This window comes from Lagopus muta, chromosome 2 (genome assembly GCF_023343835.1).
Source record: "Lagopus muta isolate bLagMut1 chromosome 2, bLagMut1 primary, whole genome shotgun sequence".
Lineage (NCBI taxonomy): Eukaryota > Metazoa > Chordata > Aves > Galliformes > Phasianidae > Lagopus > Lagopus muta.
This window is the reverse complement of record NC_064434.1, coordinates 63,673,673-63,690,802: the sequence shown is the minus strand read 5'-3', so window position 1 is coordinate 63,690,802 and position 17,130 is coordinate 63,673,673. Positions and strand designations below refer to the sequence as shown.

Genomic DNA, 17,130 nt, shown 5'->3' with positions numbered 1-17,130 from the left:
CCCAGTCACCCTGTGGGCTGCTAGGAGGTCAAGGAAGGAAGCAGCAGGCTGGAAGGTTCGTGCTGGAGCTGAGGTCCTCCGGGGGATGAGGAGGGCAGGGAGTCTGAATGCTGGAGCAGGAGCTGCACTAATCTGCCACAGGACAGGTGGCACAGGGCTTTTCTCTTCCTGCACTGAGGCTAGGGGTTGTAAATAAATTACTAAAAACTAAGAAATGTTTCAAAGTTACCATGCCAGTGTAAGTATCAGCATGATGCCCTTATCACTTCTCTTAAGTTCCCTTCCCTCGCTATCTTCCTAATGTAACTGATACTCAGTTGTTTCATATTAGATTGCATAAAACCTGAGTCCATGCTTTCCTATGTTTTTGACTATGAAAATACGAAAGCCTTTCTTACAGCTCAGGCAACATTTAGCATGGAAGATCTCAGACTGCAACTTCAGACAGTAGGTAATACAGAATCCTGCATTTATATCACCTTCAATGCCAGACAGATTCATTCAGAGTCCATTTGGTGAGTCTGGATGGACAGAAAGAGTAATTCCAGGGCAGAAGTTGAATTTTTTATAGCTACTCAGGTAGAAAATGTTACAGAGAGCAATTTATGCTTTCTTACAATCCTGACACAGCGGTTTACTTCATTGTATGATTTACACTCTAGAGAAAAAATAGTAGCAAGAGTGACTGTTCTCTCAGATCCTTTACTTTCCTCACTGCAGATTTCAGCAGCTCTATTTCCTAGCCTGATTTCTTACTAACTTGCTAGAAATATTTATCTGCTTCAAAGAACAGAAAGTAAAGCAATTAATCCTCTTCCTTCAGGAAGCCCCTGCACTGCTACCCTGCTTCCTCTGACAGGCTCCCTGTTGCTGCACCTGGGACTTCATCAGAAAGCTGTTCAGACATTTTCATTCTGGTATGGCAACTCCTCATTCAAACACACAGAATATCCATCCTGCCTCTGGGCTCAGGCTATCAATAAGTGTTATTGGCTCAGTAGGCATTAAACTTATTGTTTAGAAGATGGCTCCCCAAAGGCCCTTTAACCATCACTTTTTGAAGATAAGCAGGCTATCTAATTTTTGGTAATGGCATAAATGTGTGTGAAATGCCATTGCTGCCTACAAAACATAGAGAAAGAAGGATTAAGACATTATAATAATTAGAAGTAGAATGAAAAAAAGTAAAGAGAGTGTTGCTTCATACTACTAGACAGGCAAAGCAAGTCTACGAGGGTACTTCAAACTGAATCCTACAAAAGCATTTATTACTTATGCAGCCAACAAGGATTTATAATTGCAGAATAATTCACTAAATTATAGTTAACACATACACTACATTTCCCACAACACTATAAATCCAAATTTCAATATAAATTCAAATTCTACTGAAGTGTGAATCTTGAGATTTAGAGCTGCTATCTGTAGTGTATATATCATTTATACTTTATATCCTGATATGGGGATCCCCCTTGACCTTGAGCAAAGGGCATACCACTGCTTTAATGGAATATGGCAACACTTTAAAAAGCAGTCCCCCACAGAATGCAAATCTGGTTGAGGCATTTAGGGGCTTACATGCCATTGTATATATTATCTGTTTTTATTTTGATTGAGGAGCACATCTGCAGCCACAGGAAAGCAAAGAGTTCACTGTATTTTAAAGGTTAGGAGGTATTTTGGACTAAGGAAACAGACTTCTTTCTTCCTTTCACATATGAGAATTTCATAGCAAGGCTTACGGATGTCCATAGCATGGAGACCAAAATGCTGTGGACTCACTTTGGGGAAATATCTGCATAAAAAGAAGTATGGGATGGGAAACAAGGGATGCAGCTAAGGAAGCCAGAAGCAACAGGATATGGCACTATCTGAGGGAGAATAGCTGGTAAGGTGCATTTGTCTCACAAAGAGCCAGAGCACTTTTCCACCTGTTCCAAGATCTCTGTGCAAGGCTGTCTGTGGTTGTGTGCCCTCTACAGCATCTGTGTGTGTGTGGAGTATGTTCAGAAATTTATTTTCCTCTTATATAATCAACTGCATGTTGCTACATGTTTTGTCAAATTAGCTCCCGTGACTGAATAAATTACTAAGCAAAGACAGTAGAAAGTTCTTGTTCTGACAGTAGGTGAAGAAAAGTTCTGTATAAATGTTGGATGTCCTATTTAATAAAAAGCTTAATAATCTCTGTAACTTAAATAGGGTGTAAGAGAGAGGACAGTAGCTAAGTTCCAAATTATGATAGCCTTTACCTTGTCAAATCTCAGAGAGATCATTACTCCTGGTAAGGAATGTAATTATTCTAGAGGTTTACAAAATTGCTCAGCAGTATGTCTTATTTTTGTTTTATTCATAATAGTTCAGAAGTCATCTCAAGGCATCTACCTCTCCAAAATGGGTATGCATGTGTTCTGTGTACATCACACTGTGCTTCTGTGCTTTAATATGTGGTGAGAAGTATGGCTTTTTTGGCTCATTAGCAGCTGTAATGAGTATGTAGTGCGTGCACATACCATCCATGAATCTGCTGTTTGAGGTAAACAGAAGTCTGGCAAGCATGCACGATAATTGTTTGTTTGATGGGGAAAAATGGTGATTTTTATTTGCATTTTATTTGCAATACAATGACAACTTTTTTTTGCAGAAGTTCATTGATACATTCCATGTGCAAAAATAATTTACACTTCTGTCAAAGCACACGCATGTGTACATATATATATATTTAATGACACTGAGGAAGATAAATGAGAGCTTGCATCCACTTTATAGGGCAAGAGAAAGGAGAAATATAGTGGAAATTTTCTTGCATTCATGTCCAAAGCTGTGATCTGCAATCCTTTTTGGAACTACCATTGCAGATAGAGTAGCTAGGACACTTTATTTTGTGTCTACTTCAAAAAGATCAATGTGCCAATGAGAAAAAATGAATCACATGCAATGAAATCATATGTAATGACAGCTAGTAACTCTTCAAAACAAACAAAACATTCAAAAAAGCAGACTGTGAAAGTAAAAGACATGGAGGAAAAAAAACAGAAGCTGAATGTGTATTAAAAACTCCACCAAAAAAATTTTGGTGATGCTTCTGTAGGTAAAATGAGAAAGGCAGATATTCCTTTTTCATCATCTCACCCTATGTTGAGAATACCAAAGCAGAATTCCCACTGGCAGCTGAATACACGGCAGCCCTTGTCATCTGGTTCGTAAAGCACATCAGCATGCAGCATAAAATACAGGGACAAACACCATGAGGACCTGCTTTACACAACACTGTGCTGGAGCCAAGGATTAACGCATACAGAGGCTGAGGTGACCAGCCCAAGAAATGAGAGGAGAAAATATGGGAAAGACTACAGTGAACCCCAGATATAGGGCAGGGACAGGCACCCTATTGAGTGGTAAAACCACCATGTGTGCACATGTGTATAACCACTCACTGGGTGTCTTTTTCTTTTCAATCTTCAGGAAGAGGCAGCCAGAGTTCTCGCCCACCAACCAGTGTCCGTCGGCACATGTGCAGCTTTGAAAAACCCCACACTCCAATGAATGTGTAAGAGAAGCTGCATGAAAAAAGAGTGGTTTTACCCCTTGCTTTCTCTTTCTCATTGGTTTATCATGTCTAATGATGGGACAGATGTGGTGCATGCCAATAAAGATGGGAAATTTGCTTATGTCCCCTGTTTCAAACAATGCCTTAGTCTGATTATCCAGATGTGGTGAAGAGGATACTCAACAACTTTTTTGCAGCTTTTACTTTTTTTTTTTAAGTCACTTTTGTTTGTAAATGCCTACAACTTTGTATATATATGTATATATATATATATCTGTTTTGTTTTGTTTTGTTTTTGTATTAATTTTATATTCTTTTTTTTCCATTTTGCCATCTTTTTTTCTTTGTAGTTATGCATGGAGGTGACATTTCCCTGCATGCTTTAAACAACAATCTAGTGGCTGTCTCATGGCATAGCTCTTGCTAACTGGTTTGGTTAGTAAGCTGCAGCTGCAGATCCAGCAGAAGGAACACAGAAAACACTGGTTTGGTGGCACTGGAGAGCAGGGAAATGATGTGCAGGCACATGTAAATAAAAGCTGCAGAATCTGACCCAGGAACAAAGAGTTGTTTTAACATATCTCTAAAGAAAAACAGATAATCTTTTGCTGTTACAGATTTTGAAAGATGTTCAGATTCTGAATATTCTCCATTCAGTGAACAGTAGCAAAGTGTAGTCAATCCAAAATAGAGGGCAAATACTGCCATCTCTTAAACAAACACAGATTCAGTGAAGAAAACATGCTAGCTGTTGCAGAAACAGGAAGGCCTCGCCCCATACTTTCCAGAACAGATTTATGATCCTCTCCATCTGATAAACTGCAGATGTGAAGCACTCCTGGTCCATGCCCAAGGGAAGGTTGTGCAGTGATGAGGTGGAAATCTGCCGCTGAGACACTTACCCAGCATTTACAGCTCACCTAGTCAGCCACAGAACACTGCAGCCCCATATCTATCTTTGCAGGGCTACATTACTTGTGGGTAGGTAACAATTATGTTAATCCAGTCAAATCTGCTCCTCTGGTTCACAGATCAGAAGAAATACATGCATTATATCATATACTTGGTGTAGTAACTGGGTTTGCCTCCCTAAAAGTCAGTGTAAGGAGCAGTATAAGCATTCTGTTGTTGGATAGAAATTACCATTTTCTGATGTGGAGAAAGTGGTGCAGATTTTCAGGGCACAGACTGCCAGTTATCTGTCTGCAGAAATGGGTGATGAAATCTGCGTCAAACCTTTAGGAAGGAAAGAAAAATGAATGCAACAGATTGTATTCAAAATGCTTGGATACAACAGTTGAAATTCCTGAGCATGGAGAAGGATGAGCTGTTTGCCTACTCTTTGCATGGCAATGCTTGGGATTTTTTTTTTCAAAACAGAAAAAAAAAAGGAATCCTCATCCACATGATGTTCTGAGAAACACTTCTGGTGCATCTCCAAGCATTCAATGGGACTTCAAACACTTGTGGTAGTTATACAGAAAGTAAGGCTTTAAAAAGCAGATGACCCTTTCAGATCTGCTAAGCACGGAGCTTGTTTTGTCTTCTTCCCCCTCTGCTGCCCTGATACTTTCCCCTCCCTCCAGCTAGAGGATGTATTCAGAGGTCTGGCAGCACTGCACTGCAGTGGAGAAGGGTGCATCCTCCACCAGGGATGCCTGAGTTCTCCATGGCCAGGCAGCTCGGCTGAGCTATATAGTCATGCAACTGGCATGGCACCAGCTGTCCATCACTGCCACCTGACCTCATGGCTGAGCCTCAGTCAGAAGATCTGGAGCTCATCAGTCAGGATTTCCTGTGGAAGCCCCATGCTTTGCTGCCCAATGTGCTAGAAATGAGCAAGAGTGTTGCCTTCCAGTTTCAGGCAGACAGGTGTAGGGACCTGAAACTCATTGTTTTGATACACGCAATACTTAGGATTATTGTGTTAAGATCAATCTTCGTTCTCCGTATGGTCCTGTGGATGTCCAGAAATGCAGAACCATAAAAATACAGAATAATAACAACTGATCACCATAATAAAAATTTCAGAAACATCAGCTTTGAGTTCCAGGGCTCTTTTCTTCTGAAGCCACAGTTATTGCCATGGAAACTTTCAGATACACCCAGAAAACCCACAGCCCTGATGTGCTGGTTCATCTCCTACAGCACATTAGAGCTATAGAGCTCTACATCACAAGTGGGGTGTCTTGTGACTAAGCTTCCTGTGGCAACTTTGTTAACGTTGCTTTCAAAGCATTGCCCTACTACTAGCAGTATGTTTAAGCAAGTCTGATAGCTCTTTGAGTACTATTTTAACTGTTAGCAGTTTTTTTTATTATCTATTATACCATTATCTATTTTCTGGGTGATGGTGAGAGAAAGACCACAGTGACTGCTAGTGCTATAAAACTGCAAGGGTCGCACACTTTTTGGCAGTAAACATACAGAGCAACAACTGGGAATTTTCTGATAGAACTATTGGCTAGGAAACATTATGGGTTTTTAGAATAATTTTCACTTTTATAATTTTCTTAAGATTCTGACTGTGCACATACATATTATGTGAAGTACCTTCTATACCCTGTGTTAATTCTTTCTCAGATATTTGAAATCCATTACTGGGTTGTTGCATCAAACTGAGTATTTTCAGCTATTTCAGCTTTCTCTCAGACACTCTGATCTGTTCCTTATGTTGTTTTTCTTTTTGTTTTGCTGTTGTTGTTGCTATTCTCTATATAGCACTCAGTTAATCAGTATCTTCCTCATTAAAAATGTGGTTCTTACAGAACTACAGAAAGATTACAGAAAGCAAGGAGAAACTTACCACCATCTTAATTAAAATTAACCTACATTTAAAGGAAAGTTATTTCCTGTAAATTCCCAAAGGAATCTCTGTAGCATGGGTAGTTTTGAGTAGGGAACATAAAAATTTGTTGGTTATTATGCTCTACGGTCATTAAATTTCTTATTTAACAGCAGTTCTAGATACCTTTCTGCAAAGGTTCTTTCGAAGGAATATTTTTTGAAGGGTGTTGATCATCACAGCCTGCCAGTCCTACATAATACTAGGTCTTAGTTACACTCACATAAACTTATCATATATTAATTTAATTCAATCATTTTCTTCCCATGTTCCTAAGCTTTCCAGGTTCCTTTGCACAATACACGGTAATTTTCAGGTTTCAAGCTGTATTAGCTGTGTTTCTTTCCAAGCCTGTCTGAAAAAATGTTTCACTTCAGGTATTGTCAACGAGTGCAATGCTGAGAATTTATCTTCAAGCATGCAGCATCAGGAACAGCTTCAGATAACAGAGATGTACTTCTCTACTGATATCAGAGGATCTATGACACCAAGCATTTCCTTTGCTCTAATTTTGAAATCCTTTAAAAAAATCACAATTCAAACCAGTAAGGTGTATTTATTTAGAATATTTATTTGTAAGTAACACCAAAATAAATACTCTTTTTTTTTTTTTTTTTAATTTTAAGAGCACCTTTTAAATAAACTTTTATTTGCAGGTTTTTGATCTTCATTTCTTGAATTCTGCAATAATTTCTCTGTGGCTTGGGCAACTGTTCATTATCCTGAGTTTTGTATTATCTATTAGAATAAGTTCTTTTTTTTCAAGCAACATTGCAGTAGCTATTTGTTATTCTATTGAAAATACTTAATTAATAGTTTGTGACCTGCAACTCTGCTCTGTAATCTGGGGTCATTCTCATATTGCCAAAGCTAATAGAGCTGTGCAAATATATTTCTTTGAATTATTTGCAGTAATTTATTTTTAATCATTTTGACATGACAGAAAAAGCAACTTCCCGAACCAAATTTTTCTGACCTAACCCAAAATCCTGTGGGTAGGATCATGGATCACATCACAGCATACTCAGGCTAAATACAACTTCTAACTCCACTTTACAGTATGCATGTTACCACTGAAATTTGAAAAGAGAGAAGGAAAGTCAAAAGTCAGCAAAAAATCATTTATCAGTAGGGTTGTGTATATTAGAAAGCCCATGTGTGAGTCAAATTAAAGAAACACTTAACTTTTGCAGCAGAGTAACTAAGGAAGGAATAACGAGGTAAGATTTACTTGACGCAAGGTAGAGGCAAGGCAGGGGATTAGAAACAAGGCCATGGGCTTATGCCCACCCAGCCCACAACCTCAGGTTTCACCAGGCTCTGCCGCTGCGACACACTCTGACAGCGTTGTTTTCTCCTGCATTTTCTATATATCTGTTTTCTGCGTCCTGCTTCCATAACACATTTAAAGTAGCTCTCTAATTAACATAGAACATTTTGTCCCATGTACAAGGGAAACAATTTCTTTTGCCCTAAAAAAAAACCAAAAAACCAAAGAACAAAACAAAACAACAAAAAACAACAAGGAGGGGAGAGGCAAGGAAAAGTTAGTTCAGTCATTTACATTTCCAGAAACACCAGTGGGAGGTTAAACTTTGCTCTAATTACACAGCACTACAAAAAGAGTTGGAGTCAGACTATGAGAACTATTGCAAGATCCTCTTATCACTGATGTGGAGATTACATTGTAAATAGACTACAGCTGAAATTGTTTGTTATTTTGTTTTTTAAACAGCCCGTCCCCTTCTTTGTAGATGATAAAAAGCAATATTTGTCTGGCAAGAACCCTGAGCACACGTCAGATTGAGAGTGTGGTAGGAGATGACTCTCTCACTCACTCTTGGGTGAGAAACAAAGAAGTTAAACCTGGGTTAGGGAAAGAGGGTTAGGGAAAGAGATGAGTCCCTGGAAGCAATGCTAGAAAAATCAGGCTTTCAGGAACATGTTAGCGATGTGCCCAGGTCTGCTAATGAATGATGGAGCTGCCTGTTGCTGCTTGCTAAAAGGCCCTGAGGAGATTATCCCCTTAGTACAGGAAAAGATCACTAACCTGGAGAAAAAATAGTTCCCCTCTTTAACCAAATTACACACTACTGTGGCTGTACTGAAGTGCATGGATGCTATGATGGAAGAAACCTTGAGACAGATGCAAAACACCTACAGTGTGCTGCAGTGGAGGTACTAATCTTAAATTCTAGACTAATATGTTTGAGTCCTGGGAGTGGTAAGGTTGCAGCAGGCCAGAGTTCTGCTCAGGTTTATTCCTGCTGCTTATATGGCTGCAGAGCTGAGGAAAGCTAGTTGTTTCTTTTTTGTAGGCACAGTAGGAACTCCCCTGCCTTGGGAGGGCTGTTTGAGCTGTCAAAGCTGACAAAGGCTTTGTCCCATGTGTTTGGATGGGGCTTTTCTTCTTTTTTTTCTTTTCTTTTTTTGTTCTCCTTCCCTACTTCCATAGGTTAACTATCTCTGTATGAATGTGTGGGGACAAACTTACATGTGCTGATTCCTAGAGCATGATTTCAGGTGTAACAGTGCCACAGTGTGTGAAGGGTAAAACATCATTTGTTGATTGGGCAGTACCTGATACTGACCTCATCTGGTTGCTGATCAGATATTTTAGGCTTTGGTTAGAACCTAATTCCTGTTGACAAAATCTTTTGCTTTTTGTTACATTATGTTTCACGTCCCTTCCTTAAATATTAGTTCCATGGAAGATGCCACTAGGTTATCCTAATGCCTCCTTCCATCTGTGGCATTTCAAACAGTTACTGTAGTGATTACAAGAAGGCAGGTTTGGACAAATCTTCAGTCTGTGAATGAAATGAAGGGAACATATCATTTCTTCTGTAACCTCTTCTGCTGGTTAAGTGCCACTGTTGCTTTAAAAAAAATTAATCTTATATACTTGCCCTCTAAAGATAATGTATGCAACTCTGGCATCCCAAAAGGAAAGACAGAATTAAGCGTAATAGGTCAAGAAACTTCCCTTCCTTTTTGTTCTCAAAAACTGCTTGACTGCATGCCCAGCTGTTTCACGCTGGCAGTGACAAGCAATACATCAATATGATGAGGAACCATTTCTCAGTGTGTGTGTTCCTGAAGTTAGATTCACTGAAGTAACCTGGGAGTGCTATTCAATTTAACCCTTTTGTGTGATGTCATTTAAAGATTTTTTTTAATGCATGAAAAGTTCAAGATAAAAGAGACAAAAGATTCAGCCTCATAGCTTATAAAGAACATAGTTCTCTACACTCTGGATCTCAGGCTGTTGCTTCACTGGTGAGAAGGGATAGGATCAAAGAGTTGCATTGACTAGTTTACATTAGAGCACTGACTCTCAGAAATGGGGCAATCACCTTCCACCTCAGGTGCATTCAGTCTCTAAGATATGAAGAAACTTTTGCCAACCTATGGCCGAAGTAAAACATTTTCGGGGCCTTACCATATTAGGAGGAACCATCTATTGTGTGAATGTTCCCAGGTTTGATATTGCACCAAGGAAGACAACAAAGTCACATTCCACAGGCACTGGCAGGATCAGGACTTTCCTTTCTTCTTGTGTCTGAACTCCAGTCTAGAGCAGTCCTACCCATAAGCAAGTGTAGGATTTGGGGCAGCTGGAGACTCTTACAACAAACAGTGAGCCATCTAAGAAGCTGTAGGCATGTCCTCAAATGAGGAATAGCTGGGCAGGAATATTCTGGATTACTGCCTCAGATTTGGACATATCAGTTCTTTTAAAGACTTTCTGCAAGTAACTATTAATACCAGAAATTCTGGCTTATTTTGTGTCTATAGTCATCAGCTGAAAATATCCAAAAAGGAACTACTCTGGAGTCATCTGGAGAAATGTTTGTAAAGGTTGATGCATGTATTAAAAATGATGCTTTGAATTGCCAATGAAAAATAGCAATGGAGTTTCTCATGGTTATCATGTATCCAATAAAAATTCACACAGCAAATATATTTGTGCCTATGCCCCTAAAATACATAAGCACTAGACAAAGCTGTGATTAAAACTGAGAAACAGTAGCTAAATTTCATGTGTGTTCTTGCCTATAGAGAAAAATCAAGCCTATCTTGTATGTTAATAGGGGACCCAACAACCTATTTGGACATCTAGGCTAGGTGTAAAGATTTGAAGAAATAATACTTGGAGTGTTACACTGGATAATCACAACTGCAAACCTTAAGATCTCTTGAGACTCTATGGAGGTTGCTACCAGGCACTAAGTGTGAAGTCTAAATCCTATAGGTATTTGTATAATGGTTAGATAAAGTTAAGAAAGGTAAGAAATGCATGCCATACATGAAACAGGTTAACTTGTACTGGTTAAAGCAAGAAGACACCTCATTTCAGCTCCTCACTGGGCACAGAATGCCACATTTTCAATATCCTGAATGTGATCCAGCTTGGTACTCTCTCCTGACTTCGTATGGAAAAGCAGCCTTTCCCACATTCTACGTGACAAAAAGCTTTAATTTTTACCTTTTGCCTCTAAGACTTCTTCCAAAATAAGTGTGACAATCACTTAGCAAATGATGACAATACAGTCAGGATTGACCTGACCGCTTCACACCAGTGAACTGATTCCTGTCAAACCAATATACAGTTTGAGTCTGAGCTTTTCCAGCCCCATCTTTACATTTTTCCTAGATGTGAATTAATGTCATTCAAGGTGACTGGCCTTTATTTCAGGATACCAAGCATTTTTCTTGCATGTTAAATGTTAATTCTACTCAAATGTGTCAAACTAAGCAGAACTGCCAGCCAGCTGCCCAGCAAGATAGAGCCCATGTATTTCCTGGCACTGTGGTAACAGTCTCAAATTCATTGGCAGGTTCACGTTGCAGGGGGCACAACAAGCAGAGCAAGTTGAGAGAGAGAGCTGGAGTGAGAGACTGAGGAGAACAGTAATAGAAAAGAGATTTCCCAGCAGAAATCTCCTGAATGACCCCATTGAGAGCCACTGTGGCTCTAAAGCTGTTTGTCACTGGGCTATCAGAGGCATGGCAGGCAGAGGCAAGACACTTCAACAGCACTAGCTTTCCTTGCACAAAAAGCTGGTAACAGATAAAACCCGATTAAGTGGTTTATTCATGTGTGGGAATTGTAGTCCCAGCACAGTTTGATTCAAGTACAGCTGTTACCTTGGGCTCGATTAAGTATGTTATGGAGAGTGCTACAGAAGAAACAAGTCATAAAAGCAGAATCTGAGTAAAGGGGAAGAAAATGATCTGAATAGGAGGAGGAGACAGAGGTAGCAAGTTCCTTAAAATAACAGCACTTGCTTTTGATGTAAAATACAAAATCTTGGAAATAAATTTAGATACTAAAAAGGTGGGGTGAGGTTGGATTCAAAAGTGAAATGATGCACCAGAGCTAGATACAAAGTGGTAAATATTGCAAAAGTGGACTTAGCTTAGGAGCCTACAGGAAGTCATCAAGTTTTTTCAGAGAAGACTTCTGCAGTATTTGTGAGCTACATAATGAGCAAAATACAGTATCAGAGCACCTGACTTTTTTTCCTCTCTATGTATGAAGAGTTTGCAAATCTTGGTACGTTAAAATATAACTTTAAAATTCATTCATGCCCAGTAGTTAGACTCCTTCTCTTATCTCAATGACACTTCAAGAAAATGTCATATCACAGCTCTTTTTGATCAGAACTAAAGTGCTTCTAAGCCTTCATTCTTATCTTTTCATTAGTCACTATAAAGAGGTTAGTTTCTTCAGCTGGGAATTTGGTTACTTTGTTTTCCTCCACGTGAAAGCTCTAAACACAAACAGGTTCTACTGACTACATGCTTTGGGGAGTTATGAATTTTTTAGATTGGTATGTTCTTGTGAACCAGTTCCCACTGAGATGGTGAATCACAGGTCCAGAGTCTGGAGATGAACATCACAGTTGGGGTCTTTCCTCAAAGCTCTTTTTTTTTTTTTCCTCTAGCATTATTTACTGTTCAGCAAAGAAGTGCCATGTTATTACATACATTTCTTTTCCCTTTTGCTAGTTTAACATTTATCTGTGTTGTCCTACTTTCTCCCAGTTACCACAAAGTTGGCCAATAATATTTTTACAAAATTCAACTGGTAATTATTAACTCCCTGAGAAAGAGAAGTGCAGGATTCACAACAAGAAAAGGCGAAATACTCAGAACATTGCAGGCAGTACAGAAGGAAAACAATCTTCTCTGGTGTTTGCAGCACCACCAGGCAGCAGTGGCTGTACCAGCCTCCCACCCAGATTGCCTCCCAACTGTGCTGCAATCTTGGGGCCTGAAATGTAATGTTTTGTTTGTTTCTGCTCCCTGAGGGTTGAAACTCTGAGATAAGGCTGATTCCTACTAATAATTTCAGTATTTCTCCTTAGCCTTTGGTTCCAACCTAGGTGATTCATATTATAATTTCTGAATGATTCCTACCACATGACCTGCAATTTAGTAATTGCTTGATCAACTGAAACACCACTCAGCTCCCACCAGCTGCTAATGAGAGACAGCTCTGCTTTGAGTGCTGCTCTCTGGAAGGCTCAGGGAAATGTAAAGGCACTTTCACTTTCTTTCACATTCTCCCACTGTGAACCTGACCCTCAGGTTCTCCTTTAGCCGTACACCCAAGTCGTGGAATCCAGTGTGGGATTTTGTTGGGATGTAGCCCACATGAGGTCAGGGCTCAACTCACCATGGTCATGTTGCTTGTTCCTCCACCCACACAAAGTAACCGTTTTATTCAATGTTTTATCCTGGTTTGTAAATACTGGTCACTGGGGAAGAGCTTGGTTCTGTCTGTGCAGCGAGAGATCCCTGCAGTGGCAATGTTTCCCAGTAGGGAGTACTGCCTGGAGACTTCGTTTGGACACTGGGTGGTGAGATGGAGCCTACAGATGCAGGTGGAGGAGCTGGGCATGCTGCTACCCAAGAACTGAAGGAGGCCGTGGGTGTCAATCGTTTCTGTCAATGCTAATTTGCCCCTAACTGTGAGGGGAATGGGGAATTAAAAGAATGGGTTACTAATGCTTCTTCTTGCTATCCTGAGTGTTGAAGGCTAAGGCTGTAGGTGATTTTTCTTCCAACTGTTTGGAAATATTTCCTATAAGTTGTGAAACAGGCTTAGTTAGAGCTCTTCTTGTGATGTTATTTTTCTTTTTCTCTGCCCCTCTGCAAGATGTAGTAACCAAATGTAGATAAAAAATGAAATAGCCATGGATCCTCAAAGTCAGCCTTCCTATAGCCCTTCCTGTGGGCCGGGCTTTGCAGGGTGGCTGTGGGACACAAAGCCAGTGCCAATTGCCTCTGGCTGAAAATTGTTGATGTTAAAAGATGCTGTTGTTTCCTTTTGTAGTAGGTCGTGAAGAACTGGGCGGGAGGAAAGGGAGGCTTTTTAATGAGGCGTAGAAATCAATTACATAGGCTTGTTTGTTATATTGTCTGTGCCTGAGTAATGTAAATGCAAATAAACCCATCTTTATTTTATTCATAGTTCTAATGGAAAGTCTGTGTCATGGTCTGAACCAGGTGGAAGACAAGCTTCCAAGGGCGAGCACATGTGGCACAGACTCTCAGTGCATGTGAAGAACCAGGAGACAGGGTGCAATCAGACAGCCGTGATCAAACCCCTCACTAAAAGCTACCACGGCCAAAGCAAGAGCCTGACTTTTACCGATATGAGCAGCAAGACTCTGTACAACGTGGAGGAGGAAGAAAATAGAGAGCCTGTCCGCCTCAACCAACCTAGCAGTCCCTCCATGGTGGTGCATAGGCGGGTGGCAACCACCCCACCCTTGCAGGCTGCAGCGGAGGAGACGTGTCTCTTCCTGCCCGAGCAGTCCTCCAAGGACCTGCCCCTGCAGCCCCGCTCTCTCATGGAGCAGTTGCAAGGGGTGGTCAACAAGCTGGCCACTGGCATCCCTGACTTCAGTGCTGTCCTCCCTGCACCTGGCTCAGGGAATGGCGCGCGGCCTCCCCAGCAGTCACCTCTGCTGCCTCTCCAGGCAGCTGACTTCGGCGGGGAGCCCCTGTCTCCCCCAGCTGAGGAAGCGGAGAGTGAGAAGCTGAAGCTCATTCAGGGATACGTCTACGAGAAGAGCACAGAGGATGAGGAGGACGAGGAGGAGCCAGCGACCAGCAAGCTCACCCTGGACGACTCACCTGCACTGACGCCTCCATCCCCTTTCCGGGATTCGGTGGCTTCAGGTAGCTCCGTGCCCAGCTCCCCTGTGTCGGAGTCAGTACTCTGCACACCTCCAGATGTGAACTATGCTTCTGTCATCCTAAGGGATTATAAGCAGAGCTCGTCCACCCTATAGAGCATGGATGCTGCTGCGGGAGATGTGGCTCAAAGGACTTTGGTAGCTGCCCACTGTTAGGGCCTGGGGAAGTATATCCCCAGGGTGGCAGAGAAAGAGTGAAGAGCAGAGTCATACATGACAAGAGCATACATACATGACAAACTTTATCCTGCACTTAAAGAATAAAAAAGAACTAAGAAAAAGAAAAAAAAAAAACCAAACCATTCTGAGGGCTTAACATTCTCTATCTGTGAAATTATTGTACTTTGAGCAAATGATAGGAAAAACAAAGCACAAACCTAATGGACAACTTCTATAGCAAAAAAAAAAAAAAAAAAAAAAAAAAAGAATAGACACACAGGAAAAGAAAATACACTCAGTCACACCATCTCTTGGCAGTGCTTGAAGAGGACTCTGGGAAGTGCAAACTGGGAGAAGTCCTTAGCGTGTATGGTGACTGCAGCCTGCCTGCTGTGCCTGAAGGTCCAGGAAATGGAAGGGGCAGTGTGGTGAGGTGGAGCAAAACTGCCTGTGTATGAGATACAAATGCATAAATCATTTCTTGGTTTCTGCAGGTGGTATAAATGCATAACCTGTTGGGGAGAGGGGACCTGAGATAATGTGAAAACACATGGCTCTTAATGACTTTTGTTGGAACAGTTTGTTCTTTGTACGAGGCTGCTTTTTGGGGGATCTGGGCTTTTTTAAGGATAATTGTGAACAAAGCGATGAATATTACTAAGACTTGAGAGGTTTTTGATGACAGTCTTTGTTGTAGTTCTTGTAATATGATAAAGGCTTGGGAAAACTGCCCTTTTGTATACAATTGCAAACTGTGTTGGCTAAACTGTTACACAACATTTACTGTAGCAGAACAATATTTATTGACTGACTTTTCATAATACAACATACTTGCCGTGTGATTACATCATTCTTTTGTGTAACTATGAAATCAAATGCTTTGGAATATAGCTGTATACTTAGAGCAACAACTATTACTCTGAAAGGCAGTTCCTTATTGGGGGCTTTAGAGTCAGTCTTGAAGCAACAATGAGCGTATGTTTGTGTGTCTGTATGCGTGTGTACAGTATGTGTGAAATGTAATGTCCAATAACTACCATTGGAAGATTGTCTTATAAATATTCTATCAATATTTTTATGTTCCAATCGTATTTTATATTGCATTGTTACAAATATTCAATAGATCTTTGAAGGTTTGTATGCTGTGCTATTATGTGTTTTTTCATATACGAGCTGAGACAGTAGTTCCTATTATAATAGGGTGCTTTATTTTGCAGATATTTTATGAAGTAGATCTATGATATTAATAACCAGTGCATTGAGAACTTGTTACGTTGTGCGTTTTATTACTAATGTAAAAAAAGAAATAATGAGAACACAAAAAGAAAAAAGTCTGGTTTTGAAATCTTGCACATACCAGTATAAGTCTATAAAGCCGAGACAGGAAATGTATTTGATATTTTTGTTTCTTCAGATAGTTAAAAATAAAATTATGTCCAGGCAGGAACTTTCATCAGTGCTTAATGTGTACATTAGTCCCCTAGGTCTGTTCTAAACCATTCTTTTAATCTTTTTATTATGTTCATGTTAGTGCTTTTTCCATACAGTTTCATTTCTTCACTGTACAATAGTATGTTTTATCTTAAATGTCACTTGTAAGCAGCTGTACTCTGTCATTCAGTCCTGCTCCTCTATCCTTCATATACGTCCTAGAGATGGACCTAATATACAGCTCTGTAATGACTGGCATATTCAAAGTCCAGCTTTAATTGCTGTGTTTTGAACTTAGTTATTACTATCTGATTTATAAATGTGAATGTTACACATATTCTGGACAGGATTTCAGCTGCTGTGAACTTTGTGCTCTTGAATTTAGTGGGGAATCCATCTCATAATTCTAAACTTTATTTTCAAAGATATTTTAAAGGAATATTTATAACCATACTTGTGAATATTCTATCAGAATTTTTCTGAATTCTTCACTTTTCTGCTCTTTTTTTTTCTTTTTCACTAGAATTTTAAGTCCTGGTGCCAGTCATCAATTCTCCTCTTAAGATCCAAAGCTCTTTATTTTGATGGAAATATTGTGGTATTGAGAGATTTGGCTGGTGCTCAAAATGGGATGGAGTCTTTTTTCCTCATCCTCTTTTCACATTGTTTTCTCCTTTCAAAATGACTTGCAGCCAATTGCTGTCATCTTCCAGATGTGGAAAGCATGAACTGATTTTGCCCAAAGGCACAGTTATGTCTTTGTCGGTAGATTGACTTTGCTACTTTATAATGAACTGAAGCCACCTGAGGGTCAATTGGTTGACTTTTGTCTGCTTGGGGCTTTTAGGGGGAATTTTTTGTTGTTGTTCTTGTTTTCTTCTTTTTTATAATGCTGATTACTCATGAAAACAGTCAGAAAATGCCATATTTTC

At 40.0% G+C, this 17,130-nt stretch overlaps 1 protein-coding gene across 11 annotated transcripts in view; it reads left to right on the top strand.

The window, feature by feature from the left end:
• Positions 1-14,907, top strand: part of GRM1 (glutamate metabotropic receptor 1) — a 177,609-nt gene extending 162,702 nt beyond the window's left edge. For 3 of the 11 annotated variants that reach the window (XM_048936392.1, XM_048936395.1, XM_048936397.1), the window contains one exon: positions 13,879-14,907. In XM_048936392.1, the coding sequence (XP_048792349.1) occupies positions 13,879-14,704 (826 nt within the window). In that variant the 3' untranslated portion in view covers positions 14,705-14,907. Of the gene's footprint in view, positions 1-823; positions 918-2,359; positions 2,399-3,465; positions 3,551-13,878 lie in introns of all 11 variants that reach the window. The other 8 variants (XM_048936394.1, XM_048936393.1, XM_048936400.1 and 5 more) reach the window with 8 other exon arrangements.
• The last annotated feature ends 2,223 nt before the right edge of the window (positions 14,908-17,130 follow it).